Below are 17,479 nucleotides of genomic sequence, written 5' to 3'. Positions count from 1 at the left end.
TTCAGTGGTAGTAGATTCCAAATCTATTCAAGACCCACCTAATTTAAAACTAAGGAGAAAACCAATTTTTGTCCAGAATGGTCTAGAATTCCTATTTGCTTATGAAGTAATCAGAGATTCAAATCCTCAGACCTTATGAACATTTTTGTGACCTTTAAATTACTACGGTTAGGTTCATGCTTTCTGTGGTGTTATGACCAGCTATATTCTTATGGAATGTACTTACAGAATGACACTGGTTTTGTTGCCCCACACTACTGACTCTGAGAAAAATTACGACGTTGTACTGTCTATAGTTGGTACTCCACTGGCATGTCTGAGAAAGAGGAATGATCTGACAGTTTGTAAACACTTGTTGGTGTTTCCCCTAGTCTCACATTTTAGAATCTTAGAATTAATTTCAGCCTTCAGATCTAATTTTAGCTCTCCCTTGCTGGTTATGGACTAGAAATGAAAATAAGTTCTATAAAATTGCCCAACAGATAAATCAGCTTTTAATTAACTGCAGAAGAACATAAGGAGATAAGACTCTGGTGTTAAAACACAACTTGCATGAATTCCCCTCTTCTCCTCCCACTTACAGTGTTAGACTACTTGGAAGCTCTGTTTATACCAAGATGAATGTGACTAAGGTAATTTTAGCAGCAGACTGCAAACAGATCTTGCAGAAGTGAGAAGGGTTGGATGAAATGTTTGGCTTGTACATTCAACAGTAAAAGTTCAGGTCAGATCTTTTAGTGGCTATTTCTTTGTTTGTCTCTCTTTTCAAAAGTAGTGAGAATTTTCTTTTCTACCTAACTGAAATTCATGACTGTAGGAAGCAAAATGAAACTGAAAAAAATGGCAGTAAAGCATAGCTTCAGGATTTGAACTCTACTTAATATTTTCTGCTGTAAAACTCCAAATGTGGTATAACAACATCGTCTGAGTACCTTGTCCGTTACGATACCGCGAGAAATTGGAGTCCTCTTTCCTGTGCAGTGGCATATGCTTGTAATGGTACACTGGCCCAGACTTCCAAGTCCCTGCTGCAGAGTAGAAATCAGAACCCTACATTAGGCTCTTAGATTGTTTTTCATAGGGATCAGGGAGAATTGCCTGTCTCTAAACAGTACGTAAAATACTGAGTGGACATACTGACTGGGTGGTGGCCTGAAGGTAGGAACAAAGACAGAATATAGGAGAAACCTAAAGCTTCCCCTCTTTCTTCTTGTAGGTATTTTGCTCACAACTGTAAAGGCATATCTCTATCCACTTTGCTCCCCTATCTAATAAACTAATTCCTGAAAACAAGTATTTACTAGTTTTCAAATAATAGAACTAAGCAGGAGTTTCTGGTTTGAGACACAGCTGGAGGAGAAGGGGATGTCAACAGCCTGGAGTTTAATCAGCCCCCCCAAAAAAGAGGAGACTGGCCAACTTCCCCTCTTTTCATGAGATCTCAATGAGGAAGAAATCTTAAGCCAAGGAGAATCAGCGTATACCTGCCTTCTACTCCATCCTTAATTGATATAAAAGCTGTAATGTAATCCTGAAATTTTTCATGTGAATTAACTTAATTTCCTTTCACTAACTTCACTAAGTGCTATATATTTATTGCTTATATAGTGAAAAATCTTTGTACTTTGTATGGAGAGAATTAAGTTCTTCTCATTGGCCGGGGGGGTGGGAAGTTACAATTTAAGTCATAATATTTGTATCCCTGTATTTACTTTGTTCCATCAAGTAGAAAGGGGCAAACCAAAGGAATGTAATGCTGCTATTACTGGCATGGTCCTCCAAATACTTGTTTTGAAAGATATTAAGTAATCTTTAGTTGTTTATTTTTCAGGATCAACAGATTGCATATGCTATTCAACTGTTGGCATTTCTGATCCTGTAACATCAGCCCTTCATATTATTGTAGGTGGGTAGTCACAGTTTGACATTTTATTATGAAAATGATGAAAATAGCCAAAAATAGTAATTTCATTTAGTTCTTTCTATATGTCCATGAAATATAATTTGAACATAATGGCTGAGTTGAAAGATGAAGTTTTTGTCTGGGATTTAAGTCTCTGATTTGAAATACAGAAGGTTAAAAATTAATTGCTTTCTCTACTGTAAATCATTGTTTTCAATGGATCAATGTTTTGAAATTTTGTATCTGGTGCTTAAGTTTTCATGCCTTATGGTATGCTTTTGAAAATAGCAGTAAAATACAATAAGCTGTGTAAGTTGTTGGACTATATATAATGTTATCTTGTCATAGCTTTCTCTAAGTGCATGTACACTTGAATAGTAGTATTTTATACTAGTTGCCTGATTGTCATAGTATCATAGAATCATTAAGGTTGCAAAAGACCTTTAAGGTCATCAAGTCCCACCATCAACCCAACACCACTATGCCCACTAAACCATGTCCCGAGGTGCCATGTCTACATGTTTTTTATGTTAAAAAAAAAACCCACCACCTTCAGTGGTGGTGACTCCAAGCCTGTTCCAATGCTTGACCACTCTTTCAGTGAAGAAATTATTCCTAATACTTAGTCGGAAACTCCCCTGGCGCAACTTGAGGCCGTTTCCTCTCGTCCTATCACTGGTTACTTGGGAGAAGAGACCAACACCCATCTCACCACAGCCCCCTTTCAGGTAGTTGTAGAGAGCGATAAGGTCTCCCCTCAGCCTTCTCTTCTCCAGACTGAACAACCCCAGTTCCTTCAGCCGCTCCTCATAAGACTTGTCCTCAAGACCCCTCACAGCTTCGTTGCCCTTCTCTGGGCACGCTCCAGCACCTCAATTTCCTGCTAGCAAGGGGCCCAAAACTGAACAGACTATTTGAGGTGCAGCCTCACCAGCGCCGAGTACAGGGGCACGATCACTTCCCTACTCCTGCTGGTCACATCGGTGCTTCCATGCCAAGTTAGAAGTATGGCTTCTGCTTGACTGGAATTAGCTGATAATTCCCCATTTTTACCATCTGTAAGTTATATATTCGAAGAGGAACTAGGGAGGAAAACAACTATTCAATAAATGCTTCTTGATGTGTTGTCATCAGTAGGGATGCTGACATTGCCACTTTTGAAACTCCTCTAGTAATGGAGTCCATGAACTGCACGAGGGCTGAAGTAGACAGCTTGGCATATTCAGTGCATTGTGATTTGTGATGTCCATCCTATCTGACACATACTGAAGAATCAGAATCACCCAGTTCTTAATACTGAATTTGAAAAATTGTGCAAGGCGGTCTTCAGTTCTGATGATGTTGTGTAAGCATAAAGGATAGAATTTCTGAATGATGATTATTTCATTATCACTTGTTATTGAGTGCTTAATGGTTGCAGTTTTAGCAGCTGGTATAGCAAAGGTTTGCACATGTGCTTCTCTGTTACTAACCTATAGTTTACTCTGTTCAGCATATGTAGAGTTTAGGCCTTTGGATTAGGATTACAGAGAAATACGGATTTAGCATATCATAGTATTTTTAGATGGATTATTAAATGTGCATATACACATATGCATTTAGATTTTTCTAAGTGTTTTGTACTTATGTAAATGGTTCTTCACAATAGTCTATGGTGGAAGGATGAGAGACAATGGGCATGAAGTGAAACTGAAGAAAAAAAAAAAAACAAACCAAACACCAAAAAACCAAACAAGCAAAGAAACACCACCACCACCCCACCTCCCAAAAAAAAAAAAACCCCCAACAACCCCATAACCACTCCAAAGCTTACATTTTGAGGACATCAGAAAGGTAGTGTACTCCCTTTTTAGGGATTTTCAGGACTTGACTTGGATAAGCCCTGAGTAACCTGGTCTGACCTCAAAGCTGAACCTACTGTGAGTGGTAGGTTTGATGAGAAACTCCTCTGGCCCCTTCAAGCTTGAATTATCCTTTGATAGTATGACATGTAGGATTATGTAGTATCCAGTATATGTAGAGATACTGCGTTGATCTCTCCTGTAATATCATCTCCTACTGCTACGTGGTAAATGAGTGTAAATTGTTCATTATATATTTCTAGCATATCGACACCTTTCTTCTCCTCACTTGGTGCATAATGCTTTTTAAATATTAAATGAAATTAGTATTAAAAATTACTTTTCCCTTTCTGCATGTGTAAGAAATATATATGGATATGAGATACATGTGTGTTATGACATAAATACAACATTTTTTATTTTTAAAAAAATTGGTAATGTAAAAGTTACTATCATGTTTGCAGCTGCAAATAAAATAAGCCTTAATAGAACCTTGTGCTTCTAATCTTCATAGGTGACTGTCAGCCTCTAGATGTCTCTTCCGTACATCATAACAACACATTTTTGAAGTACTCTGTATCATTGCTGGGTTATGGTTTTTATGGAGATATATTAAAAGATAGTGAAAAGAAGCGGTGGATGGGTCCGATGAGATATGACTACTCAGGTAACCTGTGTAATTATTACATTCTGTTGTCAGCATGTAAACATACTGGAGCAGTTGATATATTCTCTCCAAACCAACCCTCTCTGAAGCTTTTAAATATCAGCAACAGTCTGAACCTGATCTTAAACTCCTTGTAGTAGCAGGTACATTGGATCACATTATGTAAAGCTCTGTAACTTTGGGGATACCGTTAACAGCGTGCTCATTAAAGTTATAAGAATATGTCACCTAGTGATAGCTGCCTAAAAAGTAGTATCTTTTCTGTACTATCATTTTGACTTTCTTTTCCATCAGAGATAGGCAGGCACTCCTCTGTCTTGGACTTTCAACTGATGGAATGAATTGTTAATTTTATCCTGCTTCCAGCATTGATTATAGAGAGAGATTAGTGGTTCAGCCTAGTTAGCTAACACTTGGATAAATCTTATGCTGCTGGAAAGTATTTTTTGCCACCTTTGATTTGTCTTGTGTTAGGGAAAGAAGATGCAAAAGCAGAATTTAAGTAGCGTAGGCCAATTTTAAGATTCAGCGGTGATGTATAGGTAGGATTTTTCATTGTCTTTTAAAGATGTCAAGCAAAGTAATGGCACTATTGCCAAATGTTAAAAAGTTGGGAGTAGTGTGGTATTTCCTTGTCCTTTACAGTCTAAAACAACATAACACAGAGCTGTGAGCTTGGGGAGGACAATTACTGTTTTGCAATCCTTAGAGTCCTCTTAGGAAAGAGAGAACAATCAAGGGATGTATGCAGAGGTGTTTGCAATGTGAATTTATGATGACTGAATGCTGCTTAATACCTTTTTTTATGTAGGCTTCAAGACTTTTCTTTCTCACCATTACTATGAAGGAACAATTGCTTTTCAACCAGCAAAGCACACACTGGGATCTCCACGAGATAAAGATAGCTGCAGAACAGGGTAGGCTAGTGTTACCTCTGGATATTTGGCATGAACTATTTGAAAAGGCCTGTACATAAATAGAGGTCACAGAAATGTTGTTTTTAAATCAAAACACTTACTGTAAAAGAGACAAGCTTGTAAAAAATTTATTGACTCATTAAAGAGAACACTTCATTTTATCAGGTCAGTAAACAAAAATGTAATAAAATTTTGTTACTTGGTCCCCCCTTCCCCCAATTCTAAATGAAGCAAAGTATAACAGCACAGTGCCCAGTTACAAGATGCTGAGGGTACTGTGCTGTGTTACTGCTAATAAATAAAGAATCTGGATGCCTCACAGCTTCTACAAATGGAAATAATTATTCAAAAATTCTCAACTGTTCACATTGTAATTGGATCTAGCAATTTTAGCGATTATTTTAGTGCCATGACAACAGCTGGCCTGGCTTGTCCTGAGGATAGGTCCTTTCAGGAATCAGCCTATTTAGCCTTTTTTTATAGACTGCTGCTGTGCTGTTTAAATTCTGTGTGATATTCTTCACTTGTTTTTTCAATCAAGGGGCATACCTTAATCTCCCAGCGTTCCTTCCTTTCTCCTTGCTTTCACCTGCTTGCAGTTATGCACTAGTATTTGTTATAATTTTATATATATATATATATATATATATGAATGTAGCCATCAGAGATACAGTAGTTGTCACAGCAGCAAACAACACAGAAGGATACAGCGGAGCCAGAACTTTAGCCAGAAACTGCATGGAACTTGTTGAGACTGTGCTGTGTTAGTGCTGTGACATGCTACAGATCATGGTCTCCAGTACTAGCTGGAGCAACTATCCTGATCCATCAGGTGCCTTGATGCAGGGGAAATTCCAGAGGGAGAAAGCTGTCATCAGGTCTCAGTCAGGGGCTAAAGAGTGCCCAGTGCCTCACATTTTGTCCATCCTGATAACTGCTGGAAGGGCAATAGGGCTGGGCACAAGCAATTTACGAGAATCTTGGAGTGTGGTGGTGACAGTGATCACGCAGGTGATTGACAAGCTGACTAGGCCAAATACTCTACTGGTCTTGTTACAGAAAAGGAGAGTGGGGGATGTGACTGTTGAGGGCAGTCTTGGCAGCGGTGACTGTGAGATTATAGAGTTTAAAATACTGAGAGAAGTAAGCAAGAAAAAAAGTAGAATTGTAATCCTGAACTTCAGGAGAGCAGATTTTAGTTTATTCGGGGATCTTGGCAAGATTCCATGGGAGACTGCCCTGGAGCACAAAGAGGCTCGGGAGAGTTAGTTGGTACCTCCTCAAAGCACAAGAACAGTCCATTCTGATATGCAGAAACTTGAGTAAGCACAATAGAAAACCAAAGTGGATGAGCAAGGATCTGAGAAGTAAAGGAAAGGTGCAAGTGGGATGGCTTGCTTCGGAAGAACACAGAGACGTTGCTTAAACGTGCAGAGATGGAACTGAGAAATCCAAAGCTCAGGTGGCATTGAAATCAGTGAGGGATGTGAAGGGTGTTCCTTCTTACAAAGGGATTATGTAAATATACCAATCATAACAAAAGGCTAAAGGAACTGTGGGCCTGCTGCTTAGTGGTTTGGGGAACCTAGTAATAAAAGGTGCAGAAAAGACTGGAAAATTACTCCTTTGCCCCAGTTTTCACTGATGTAGTGTGCCCCCAGGCCTTGCAGGTCTGTGCATGAGGGGGAAACAGTGGGTGTTGCATGCCTTGACTTTAGCAAGGCCTTTGGTACAGTTTCCTGTAGTATTCTTAAAACCAAATTGATGAGCTGTGGACTAGGCAAGTGGCTGGGTGGAAAACTGGCTAGACTACCTAGTACGGTTGTGAGTACCACGTCCAGCTGGCAGCCAGTTACTAATGGTGTCCCTCAGGGATCAATACTGGGACTAACACTAAGCAACATCTTTGTTAATGATGGACAGCGGCAGAGCATGCACTCTCAGCAGCTTTACGGATGGATGATACCAGACTGGGAGGAGTGGTTTACATGTTGAAAGTCAGGGCTGCTATTCAGAGGGACCTTGGTGGGCTGAAGAAATGGCTGATAGGAACCTCCTGAAGTTCAGGAGAGGCGAACGTCATGCACCTGGGGTGGCATTGTCCCATGCAACAGTACTGACTGGGCACTGACTGACTGGAAGGCAGCTCTGCCAAAAAGAACTTGGGGATCCTGGTGCATAACGGCTGTACCTGAGTTAGCAGTGTGTCCTTGCAGTAAGGAAGGACAACTTCATATTGAGCTTTCTAAGCAAAAGAGAACAACATGTCAGGAGAAGTGATTCTTCCTCTGTACTCAGCACTTGTGAGATGAAGGATTGGCTCCAGTATGTTAGTATCTTCCACTGTTACAGCAGTCAAATACTGGAACAAGTTGCCCAGAGGGCTTGTGGACTCTACCCTTGCAGATATTCAAAAATTGACTGAACGAGTCACTGAACATCCTAGTCCTATAACACATGCTTTGAGCAGACAGTTGGACCGCATCAGAGGTCCCTTCCAACCTATGTGATCTTACAGCTCTGTGATGCTGTTATTTCTGACATCCCGCAATCTTCAGCACGGTACTTGAGTACCTGTGCTGCCTGCAGGGCTATCATGATTCATGCCACAACAGGGTTGTCAGTGCCATGCTGCACCTTGTGGTGGGGGATGATCTTGTAATGATTGGGTAAACCAAAAAAGTTTAACTGAATAATAGTTCTGTTTTCAGGAACTGAATGGTATTTTTGTTTTCAGATGTTACATTTGCAAGAAAAGTGAGCAACAGCTGGCAGAGCAGCACAAGGAATATGGAGTAAAACATGAAGGTAATTTGTCATAAAAAGTAAGATTATAAGTATTATACAAATTATTGTTCTTCAGAATATATCAGTTCAAGAGTGTGTGTGTATTGGGTTTTTTTTAAAACATTATAAGTACTAGATAATCCATTGTTTTTTTAAAGGAAAATACATCTAAATATATGAAAAATTTGTGTCTCCACCCAAACCTCAGAAAATTCAGATAAAATTATGCTAATTACTTGTGTATTTCAATGGGTTGAGTTTCTTTCCTTTAGGACAGATATATTCTGTGAGCTAGGACTCTGTGCTCTTTTTTTGATAAGGACTTAACTGGTAAACTGTGAGGTAGTATAGAAGGAAGCAGTTCATTAAGTTAACTTTTGGAATAAATCAGGATTAAAAATTTGTGTTTGTTAGCACAAAAGTCACCCTATGTAAAGCTATTAAATAAATATGAGGCAGTGAGCTTGGACAACTATTAACAGATCTAGTGGACTTAAGTGTTTCTGTACAATACCCCACTAATACTCAGTGTAAATGACAAATGAGATTTTTCTCCTCTTCCTCAAGTTATTCTTATTGTCCGTCTCCCCCCATCCTCACCCCCCAACTCTTGCACACTATTCTATGGAATTTTTTTTCTATGGGCATAATTTTTCCATCCTTTTGTTAAAGCAACTGTTAATATACTGGATTCTGTGCAGTCATCCTCCTAGTTGTATCTCTTTATGTCTGACCACTATGTCCTAAGGGGAAGCACTGATATTGATAAACTTGTGGCCTTGCTGGAGTAAGATACGCAGATTCAGTTGGTTGAGTTTCACCTCTGGTCTCAGTTTGTCATCTTGGATAAACCTCTCTTAAACAGCAGGCAACTTTCCCATGGGTGCTTGCTTCGGCTTTTACTCTTTTTTGTTCTCTTGTAGTGCATAAAACCATCATTTTCTTGACAGAAACATTGGTCCTTATGACCTAGATGACCTTATAATTACAGTTATTTTGTTAGCAAAAAGAGTATCATTATACCATAGAGATTCATTGGTAGCTTAAAGACTGTATATAGATTTCTATGCCAGCTTGAATTTCTGTTACATGTGCTTATATACAGTGCTTTCATCCCAGCTAGTGCTTTCAGATCTTTGATATAGTCAACAGATGGCCAGATTGGAATATTTCTTGAGTTGTTTCAGTTTATGCCCAGATTCAGCTAAAGAAATTATTTTACATAATATTTTCATAGTAGCTAAATCTGATAGTAGATTTTTTCCCTACCAAAAACCTGTCTCTTTGAGAAATGACTGGAATTAGAAATTGCCAACCTTTTTTGCTTTGTGGTTTTTTGTTGGTTGGGGGGGGGATTTTTGTGTTTTGGGTTTTTTTGTGTTTGGGTGGGGATTTTGGCTGGTGTTTTTGTTGTGGGGTTTTTTTTAAATTTGCCATTTTGTTAGCTTTCATCCAGCAAAGGACCAAAGAAAAAAGCTACAGGTTAGTGAGCAATCAAGACTGCTTTAGCCAGCAATGCATGAGACATTAAGCAGCTGATTATGTAGGATATTGTTTACTTACATCCATTTTACTTCTGGTAGCTGGCTTTCTTTGCAGTCCAGTCTCTTCTCCATGCAGTAGTGGTAAGGAAACTCTTGATTTGCAATAAAAAGGATTTTAAATCGCCACCTCAGATAAGCTCTTTACTCAGCAGGGTTTATTGGCTGACACTTTGGTACCTTCTTGGTTTGTGTACAGTTCAGATAAGTTTAGAAGGGTGCTTGCATTGGCTGTCACTGAACATATTTCTTTGCATTGTGCAGAAATCCATGTGCATGTGCTGAGTAAACTTTAAATGTTAGTACTGTACACTGATTTCAGCAACTTGCAGTATATGTACACAATAGCCATCTGAAACCAGTGTTGTTTACGCTCTCCCTGCTTATGATTGTATGAAAGATGTTTTGGGTGAACAATTTGTGCTGTGACAGTGATGCACCCTGTAGAATGGTTATGAAAGCAGTTGGTCATTTAAAATGTGATAAATACCCTGACTTTGTTCTTACTTGAACAGTGGAGCTTTTTTTGAGTAACGTGCTGAAATTCATAGTGAATGGTACTTTTCCACCAGGTGAAAACCATCTATTACAGTAACATATATAAGAATATATATAATGCCTATATATAATATATATGCTTATATATGTAAGCATTATATATGCTTATATAATAATATATAAGTAGTAATATGTAATTACCTTAAGTAATTTGAGACTTACTTGTTACAGTGAGCATACTTCAAAAGTTAACATATATCTAGACACATCACAGACTAAATTACTAACCTTTCTCAGATAAACAACAAAAGGATTTATCAGTAAAGGGTGTTTTCATTTTGGTTTTTGTATGCCTGGTATTCTTGTAAATAAGCACTTGAACAGTTCTGGATACAGATGTTTCCAGTAGTTTCTTACGTTCTGTTCAGTTACCTTCCATCTCAGAGCAGGGCCTCATCATTTCCTGCAGCCTGAAGAGAGTAATTCTGTAGTTTGACGTTTAAGTCTTTCTCATCTCTCTTAAGATATGCATTTTGAGTCTGATTTAAATTATTTCTTTCTGTAATGTTCTGTTTGAAAAGCAACATAAAAAGATCAACAGTCAAGCAAGCAATACTAAAACCACGCTGGCAAATGATGCGAAAATGTTGAATTTAAGGGCTGCGTTTTTATCTTTTTATTACTGATTTGTTTATCAGGAGGTAGAGAGGATAGTCTTGATGGAAAAAGAATAAAGTTTTTAGCTTCCTTTAAGTCTTTTGTCACATTATAATCCTAGTCTATTTTTCCCATTACTAAAGTGTAGATAGTAAGAAGTTGCAATGAAGGAAGCTTCCTTTCAAGGAAGCAAGAAAAGTTCAGAAAGCAAAGAACGACTACAGAATACTTTCCAAACTTTTTTTTTTTTCTGATGAATAAAGCTTGGAAGAGGTCAATTCATCATAGACTTCCTAGACAATTGTAGTAATGATTCTAAAATGTAAAATTAGTATTGATTAGTAAAATGTAAAATTAGTAAATGTGATTAGTAAAATGTAAAATTAATGATGATTCTAAAATGTAAAATGATTAGTAAAATGTAGTAATGATTAGTGATTACTCTAAAGTAAATGTGAAGTTTCTAAAACTAAGACAGTAAAGAATATCAGAATTTCAGGACATGAAATACATAGCATAAATGTCATCCATAGTCCCATCAAAGAAGCACCTTGAAAATAACTGTAAGTTAACCCAAATGTAGGGAACTGTATAACATTAGATTCCCAAGTCCATAATAGTTAATACACCTCAAAACCTCTACCTTGCTGTGCTTTGATGATCAAACTTTAACAAGTTTATATAAACAAACTTTATCTTTCTTGACTTGTTCCTTAATTGTACCTCCATCATCAACAATGCCATTTCACTCCTGAGCTCCAGTCTTAGAACCACATGTATCTTCATAGACTATTCTGCAGTTATTACTTCTGTGGGGTAGTTCGTTTGAAATACCCAGGTCTTATTGGGAGGAGAAAAGGAGTGTTTCCTCCTCCTTATATTGGGAGGAGAAAAGGAGTGTTACGGCTGCTTTATGGCTTTTTCTTACCATAGTGAGGAAGGTGATTATGTGTAATCTAAAAACGCAAAGGCATTTTTAATCTATTTTTATCCATATTCAGGAAAATACTGTTTAGATGACAGCTCTGTCCAGTGCCGGCCAGTGTCGTCTTGTTCCAGAAAATTCCTCTGCCTCTTGGTGGTATTGATGCCATGACACCTTTAAGCTCAGTCTACATCTAATCTCTAACAGAACAGTTTCAAGTTCTTGAAAACAGACTTTTGTACTGTTTTCCAGAAATCTCTGAAGATTTACGTACAGGAAAGTTCAACTCTGTTAATAGCATTCACCTTCAGACATTTGGGGTTGGGGCGGAAGAAACAGACTCCTGATCAGCTGCCTGCTCGTCCTTGCTGAATCCTGAGTCATATATTGCCTTTTTTTTTTGGGTGTTTTTTTTAAATATAATTTGTGGCATTGAAGCAGAAGAGGAAAATTGTTTTAGAAATCAAATACTAAACCCCCTGTCTTTGTGTCATTGTTTATTTAAGACTAACATGTTGGAGGGCAAGAATAAAATGTTTAAAAAGTTAAAAATCCTCCTGAACTTCCACAGTGCAAGAATTGTAACTTGCCTCTGTCTTTTCCCTTCCTAAGACTTTGTGGTTTTACCCAAACAGCATTGATGCCAAATTTGACAGGCATATGTCAGAAATGGTGAGCAGTTTTAGTAGATAATCACAGTCTGTGAAGGGAGAAAGCAACTTTCTCTGATAGTGTATAAAAAATAGATTATTTTTTTAAATTACAGTTTATTTAGGTACTTATTGACTGTGCATGAATATGCCCAGTAAAAACTTTTAAGCTGCCATGAATTATTGCTTTTTAGTGTTCTTGTGAGTAGGTCAAATAATAACCGATCTCCATGCTTTTATTGATGTGTTTCAGAAGAAGAAGAATGGAAAGTTATTAAAGGGAAATTTCTAGCTATCAATGCAGTAAATATGAGCTGTGCCTGTCCACGAAGTCCAAAAGGTCTTTCACCAGCTGCTCATTTGGCAGACGGTTCAGCTGACCTCATTCTAGTTCGTAAATGCTCCAGATTTGATTTTCTACGGTATCTTGTCAGACATACAAACCAAGATGATCAGGTGTGTATTCCTTTGACAATGAATTCTCCAGAGTCAGTCTAAGTTGTAAATATCAATATTCTTATATGAAAAAAATAACATCTACACTGCTGTTTTTGGTGTTGTGGTTGTTTTTTTAAAAAAAGTTTATACATTTTGGGTGACATAATCTCAGCATGTATACCATTAAAAAAAAAAAATTTTTAGCTAAGTCACGTCTTTGGCCATAGCATTCTAACAAGATTCCACTTCTGCTAATTGAATTCTGTTTCATAACGTTTTCCATGTATTTGCTGTGCCCCCTTGTATTTGTCGTGAAAAATTGCTCGCAGCAATATGACGTAGCTGAGATAGAAGATGTAGTGAAGAATAATAAATCACTTCTTGTAAACTGTATAAAAATGTGGTTTAGAAGAAAGTTACCAGAACTGCAGTTAGATTGGGCAGGCTTTTAACAGAATTTTACTGCATATAGTGACCAGGATATGAGCTTTATGCATTCAGCTTCAAAGTTATTCCTTGCATATGTTGTAGCTGTTAGGGTAAACCACAAGGGAAGATGCATCACTGCTTTGGATTGTAGTATCTGTTGAAACCAGAGCTATGGCTTTGAATACACACATTTGTCACAACCTGATATTATTAACATGTTCTGGAAATTACCTGAACAATGGACTAATGTCATATCTAGTTATAAAAGCAGTAATAAATCTCACTTGTTCATGATGCTATTCTTCCTCCTCTGTAGAAGAATTAGTATAGATTCTCTTTCCTGTATTTCCTCATTACCATTCCCTGGGACATTGTGTGTGTCTCCTCCTTCCTGCTATTCTCAGTCTCCACTTCTTCCCTTCACTCCTTCCCACTCACTCTCGCTGTTCCCCTGATATTTTTGATTATTTGAAGCCTCCCTGGCTACCTTTCAAATTGGCCTCAACATTTATCAAGAGACTACATTCTGCTTAGACTTGAAATATGAGAGCATTCATGGGTGGCTCTGGGCGGCCGCAGATACCAGTTTTTGCAACTAGGCTGTTAGGACTAGCACGCTGCTTAGTGAGCCTCATTGTATCCCTGAGCCACTGCTTCCAGGTGTGGAGCTGGACAGCTTCACAGTTTGTTTATGATTAAAAGCCAAGGGACCTTAAGACCTAGGAGGTCCCTTCAACTCTGATGTTTTTTGTGGTTGCCACTGTGGCCATTCCCTTTCCAGTGCTTCCCAACTGTTTCTCTCTGGGATATATTGGTTTTGCAGTGCACATTAAACACAGGGCTGTGCATATGTCCTTACCCTCAGGTTAGTGTCCGCCATAATAGTTTGAAAACTTAAGAAAATGTGAATAGAAAAAGGAAGAAAAAGGTGACCGTACATTAATACAGACTGGTTTATGGGTAAACTGTTGCTTTGTTCACTTTTCTTTCCTTGCCATCCCCTTCCCATAGATGCACACATACTCCATTGCTTTTGCTAAATGACATGTCCATATTTATTAGAGCTTGCTAAATGTTTAAGTCTGTATCAGTTAGGTTGCTTTCAGAGCAGGTGGGGGCACCCTTTAGTTTGATTGTTCCTTTGATTTACAAAGCCTGTTTTAAAGCATTTGTACAATATTGTAGTGTAAATCTGCAACCTGTGTTAATAAGAGCAATCTCGTACTTGTTCCACTTTTTCTAGCTAAATTAACTAGTTAAAATTATTTTTTATTTTGTTCAAATGTAATAATATTGCCCTCTATTCTTACACCCAGCTCTGTGATGTGATCACACTGCCATGGAATTCTCACCTTCAGGGCATTTTTCCAAATGCAGAAGCTGAAGGCTTTCAGAAAAGCCCATGTGTCTTAAAGACTGTAGTTAAAGAAGTCCTAAGGATGGTACAAAGATCCAGTCCAAACCTTTTAGACTTTGATTCCATATTACAATAGTTTTTATAGGGTATTTCTTAATAGTTTTTATATCTCATTTACTCATAATCTCAGAACTTCTTACCTGATTATCTGTAAAGTGGCCGTACTGCAGCTACTTGAAGAGGACCATTGAAAACTTAGGTTCCATTTTTGCTTTATTGACTTGTGCAGTTTTTTGAAAACAAAAATCAGTCCATGCCTCTGGTAAGCTTCTGTAGAAAATTGGAATGGACAGACTTTCTTGAATACAAGAAGCTGCATGCTGAGTTGCTTTATACATCAAATGTATTTAAGTAATTGTAATTGCCTGTTTTGATTTATTTTTTTTCTTTGTAGTTTGACTTCTCATTTGTAGATGTTTATCGGGTGAAGAGTTTTCAATTTACATCAAAGCTTTCGGAAGACAATGAAAGCAATGTCACAGACATAGGAAAGAAACATTTTGGCCAGTTCTGCAGAGATCATCCAGCCTGTTGCTGTAATATTGCTAATAGCACCTGGAACTGTGATGGAGAAACTCTGGACAGTTCAACAATTGAAGTGAGGTAAGCATTGATTTTTCTCTCCATGTACCAGAAAATATATTTGGCCTTTTCACTGATGTTCATAAAGATATCCCCAAAAGGTGGCCCCATAGAGCAAATTTGAGTCTTCTGGTAATAAACTTTTTTCGGTTACTTTTTTTTTTAGTTGTTTCCAGAGAATACTGCAAGCTTGTATATTGTAAATGATCACTCTGAGATGGAGGGATGGCCCTCCCTTTGAAGACCTACTTACTTCTTAGGAACTGATATTATGTGCTTGAAGTCCTGAAGGTGAAGGTGGTGGTAGGAGACTTATTTTTAAATGAATGTAAATTACTTATAATTACTTGTAGCACTAGCTTTTCCTATTAAGCTTAAATAGGCATCTTGGTCTTACAGAAATACTGAGCATGTCCCATACTTTGTGTTTTTTGAGACACAGCACAGAGTTTTATCTCCAGCCTTGCCATATGGAGAAAGAAGTTTGCAGTTCTGCAAATAATCAAATTAGAAGGGAGTAGAGGTTTGTGAAATTTGAAGGGCTTTTTTCTTTTTTGTTTGGTTTATTTTTTGTTGATTGGTTTTGTTTGTTGTTTTTAGAACAAAGGGAACCAAAACCGCAATACAAAATATTTACATGTGAGTGTGTTCCATTAAAATATAATCACTTAGCAGTCCAAAGTGATTTTTATGAATGTTGTGTATTGTATAAGATCAGCTCGTCTAAGTGCCCCAAAGAACTTTTTGTGTGGAAAAGAGGAGTAACAGGAGTGATGGATACATGAAAACATCCAGCCTTCTTTGCAGGGGAGGATTGTATCAAGAATGACAGTGCAGTTCCTGTAATTTGGAGCAAGGAACTTTGTCCAACTGCTTGAAATGCATGAATTACTAGTACCAATTTATTTGTTATTAATTGATTTCCATATTTTTCAGGGTTCACTGCCAGTTAATGAAACTATTTGCAAGGGGAATCGAGGAAAACTGTAAAGATGAAGCTGCCTACAGCCAGAGTAGTGTTGAACAATTCCTATAGACATTGTTCCTCTAATGGGGAGAAGAAAAAATAAAAGCTCAAGGAAATTGAGTAAATATGCATTTTAGTCAAATTGACAAGTATTTTAAAATTTTAAAATTTTTTTTTATGGCTTCGGTATAATTTTAGACATTGCATTGTGTAATTTTTTAGAAAACATTGTAATCATTAAAATACATCTTGGAGCAATGTAATCTAAGTTGTGTTAGAACAGAGAGGATTGGCGTATATATATGTGTTCACAGACTGATAAATTCTCTGTGCTTTTCTAGAGAGCTGATTTAGCAGTTGTGTTGCAATAATATCTAAATGTTATAAAACATTGGTCTTTCCATTGTCATGAAACCAAGATACCAAGACAAGATATTTTCAGTGTCTGAGAAGACATTTTCTGCTGGAAGTGTTATATAGTTGCATGTGGCTTAAATGCTGGACAACAGTGTTGTCATTCACATCTTTTTTTAGTAAAATCTATTGTTTTGTAATTCTGATTATACCTTGCAACTTATCAATGCAATTCAAACACACATTCCTGGCTTTAAGTAATAACAATAAGAGTTTAGAAAAACTTTGAAAAATAAAAGTACATCTGTATACATACCTTATCCTATATATTCTGTTTCTAAAGGCTTCCTTGCATGATGCTTTTTGGGATTATAAAGGGTTTTATGACTGTTTGGATGATACCAAATACCACACACTGCAACTGAAAGGTCTTGCAAGCAACTCGCAGGGATAATTATATAAAACCAGGAAGGCACAGGCAAAGGAAAAGAATTATCTTCTGAAACACCAGAAAGTTTTAATTATTTTAGAATATCTCAAATTAACATATGAAAAGCTTCCCTCTTCAGTACACAGTTCTTTGGAGATTCTACTACCTACATTAAAATGTCTTTGCAAAAGAAGACTTTGGAATGTTAAATTTAAAAATATGATTTGGTGATTCGAAGTTTTTAAAATAGTGTTTATTTAACTGAATATGAAACAAAGTAATCTGTTTTGTGAAGCCAAGGGAAGACAACTGGCATCTGATAAATTACAAATTCACTGTGCTGATTTGTTTTTAAGCAAAAAAACATTAGACTATCACGTATAGCTATGGAGTGATTATTTAAGTTGTGTATGGATTTGTGTACTGTGACACACATGTTCTATATGTACTCCTGGGGCTAAATTTTGCTTTTCTTG

The 17,479-nt window shown here is 37.3% G+C and overlaps 1 protein-coding gene across 1 annotated transcript in view; it reads left to right on the top strand.

Moving 5' to 3' along the window:
• Nucleotides 1-16,288, top strand: part of CERK (ceramide kinase) — a gene marked incomplete at both ends in the record, with an annotated part of 40,315 nt that extends 24,027 nt beyond the window's left edge. The window contains 7 exons of the mRNA XM_082009737.1: nt 1,832-1,906; nt 4,259-4,411; nt 5,223-5,328; nt 8,066-8,136; nt 12,640-12,842; nt 15,065-15,273; nt 16,189-16,288. Coding sequence (XP_081865863.1) covers nt 1,832-1,906; nt 4,259-4,411; nt 5,223-5,328; nt 8,066-8,136; nt 12,640-12,842; nt 15,065-15,273; nt 16,189-16,288 — 917 coding nt within the window. The remainder of the gene's footprint in view (nt 1-1,831; nt 1,907-4,258; nt 4,412-5,222; nt 5,329-8,065; nt 8,137-12,639; nt 12,843-15,064; nt 15,274-16,188) is intronic.
• Nucleotides 16,289-17,479: the final 1,191 nt, after the last annotated feature.

The sequence above is a fragment of the Phaethon aethereus genome (genome assembly GCF_964289735.1).
Source record: "Phaethon aethereus genome assembly, chromosome: 1".
Taxonomy (NCBI): Eukaryota; Metazoa; Chordata; class Aves; order Phaethontiformes; family Phaethontidae; genus Phaethon; species Phaethon aethereus.
The sequence above is the reverse complement of the archived record's forward strand: the minus strand, read 5'-3'. Positions and strand labels throughout refer to the sequence as shown.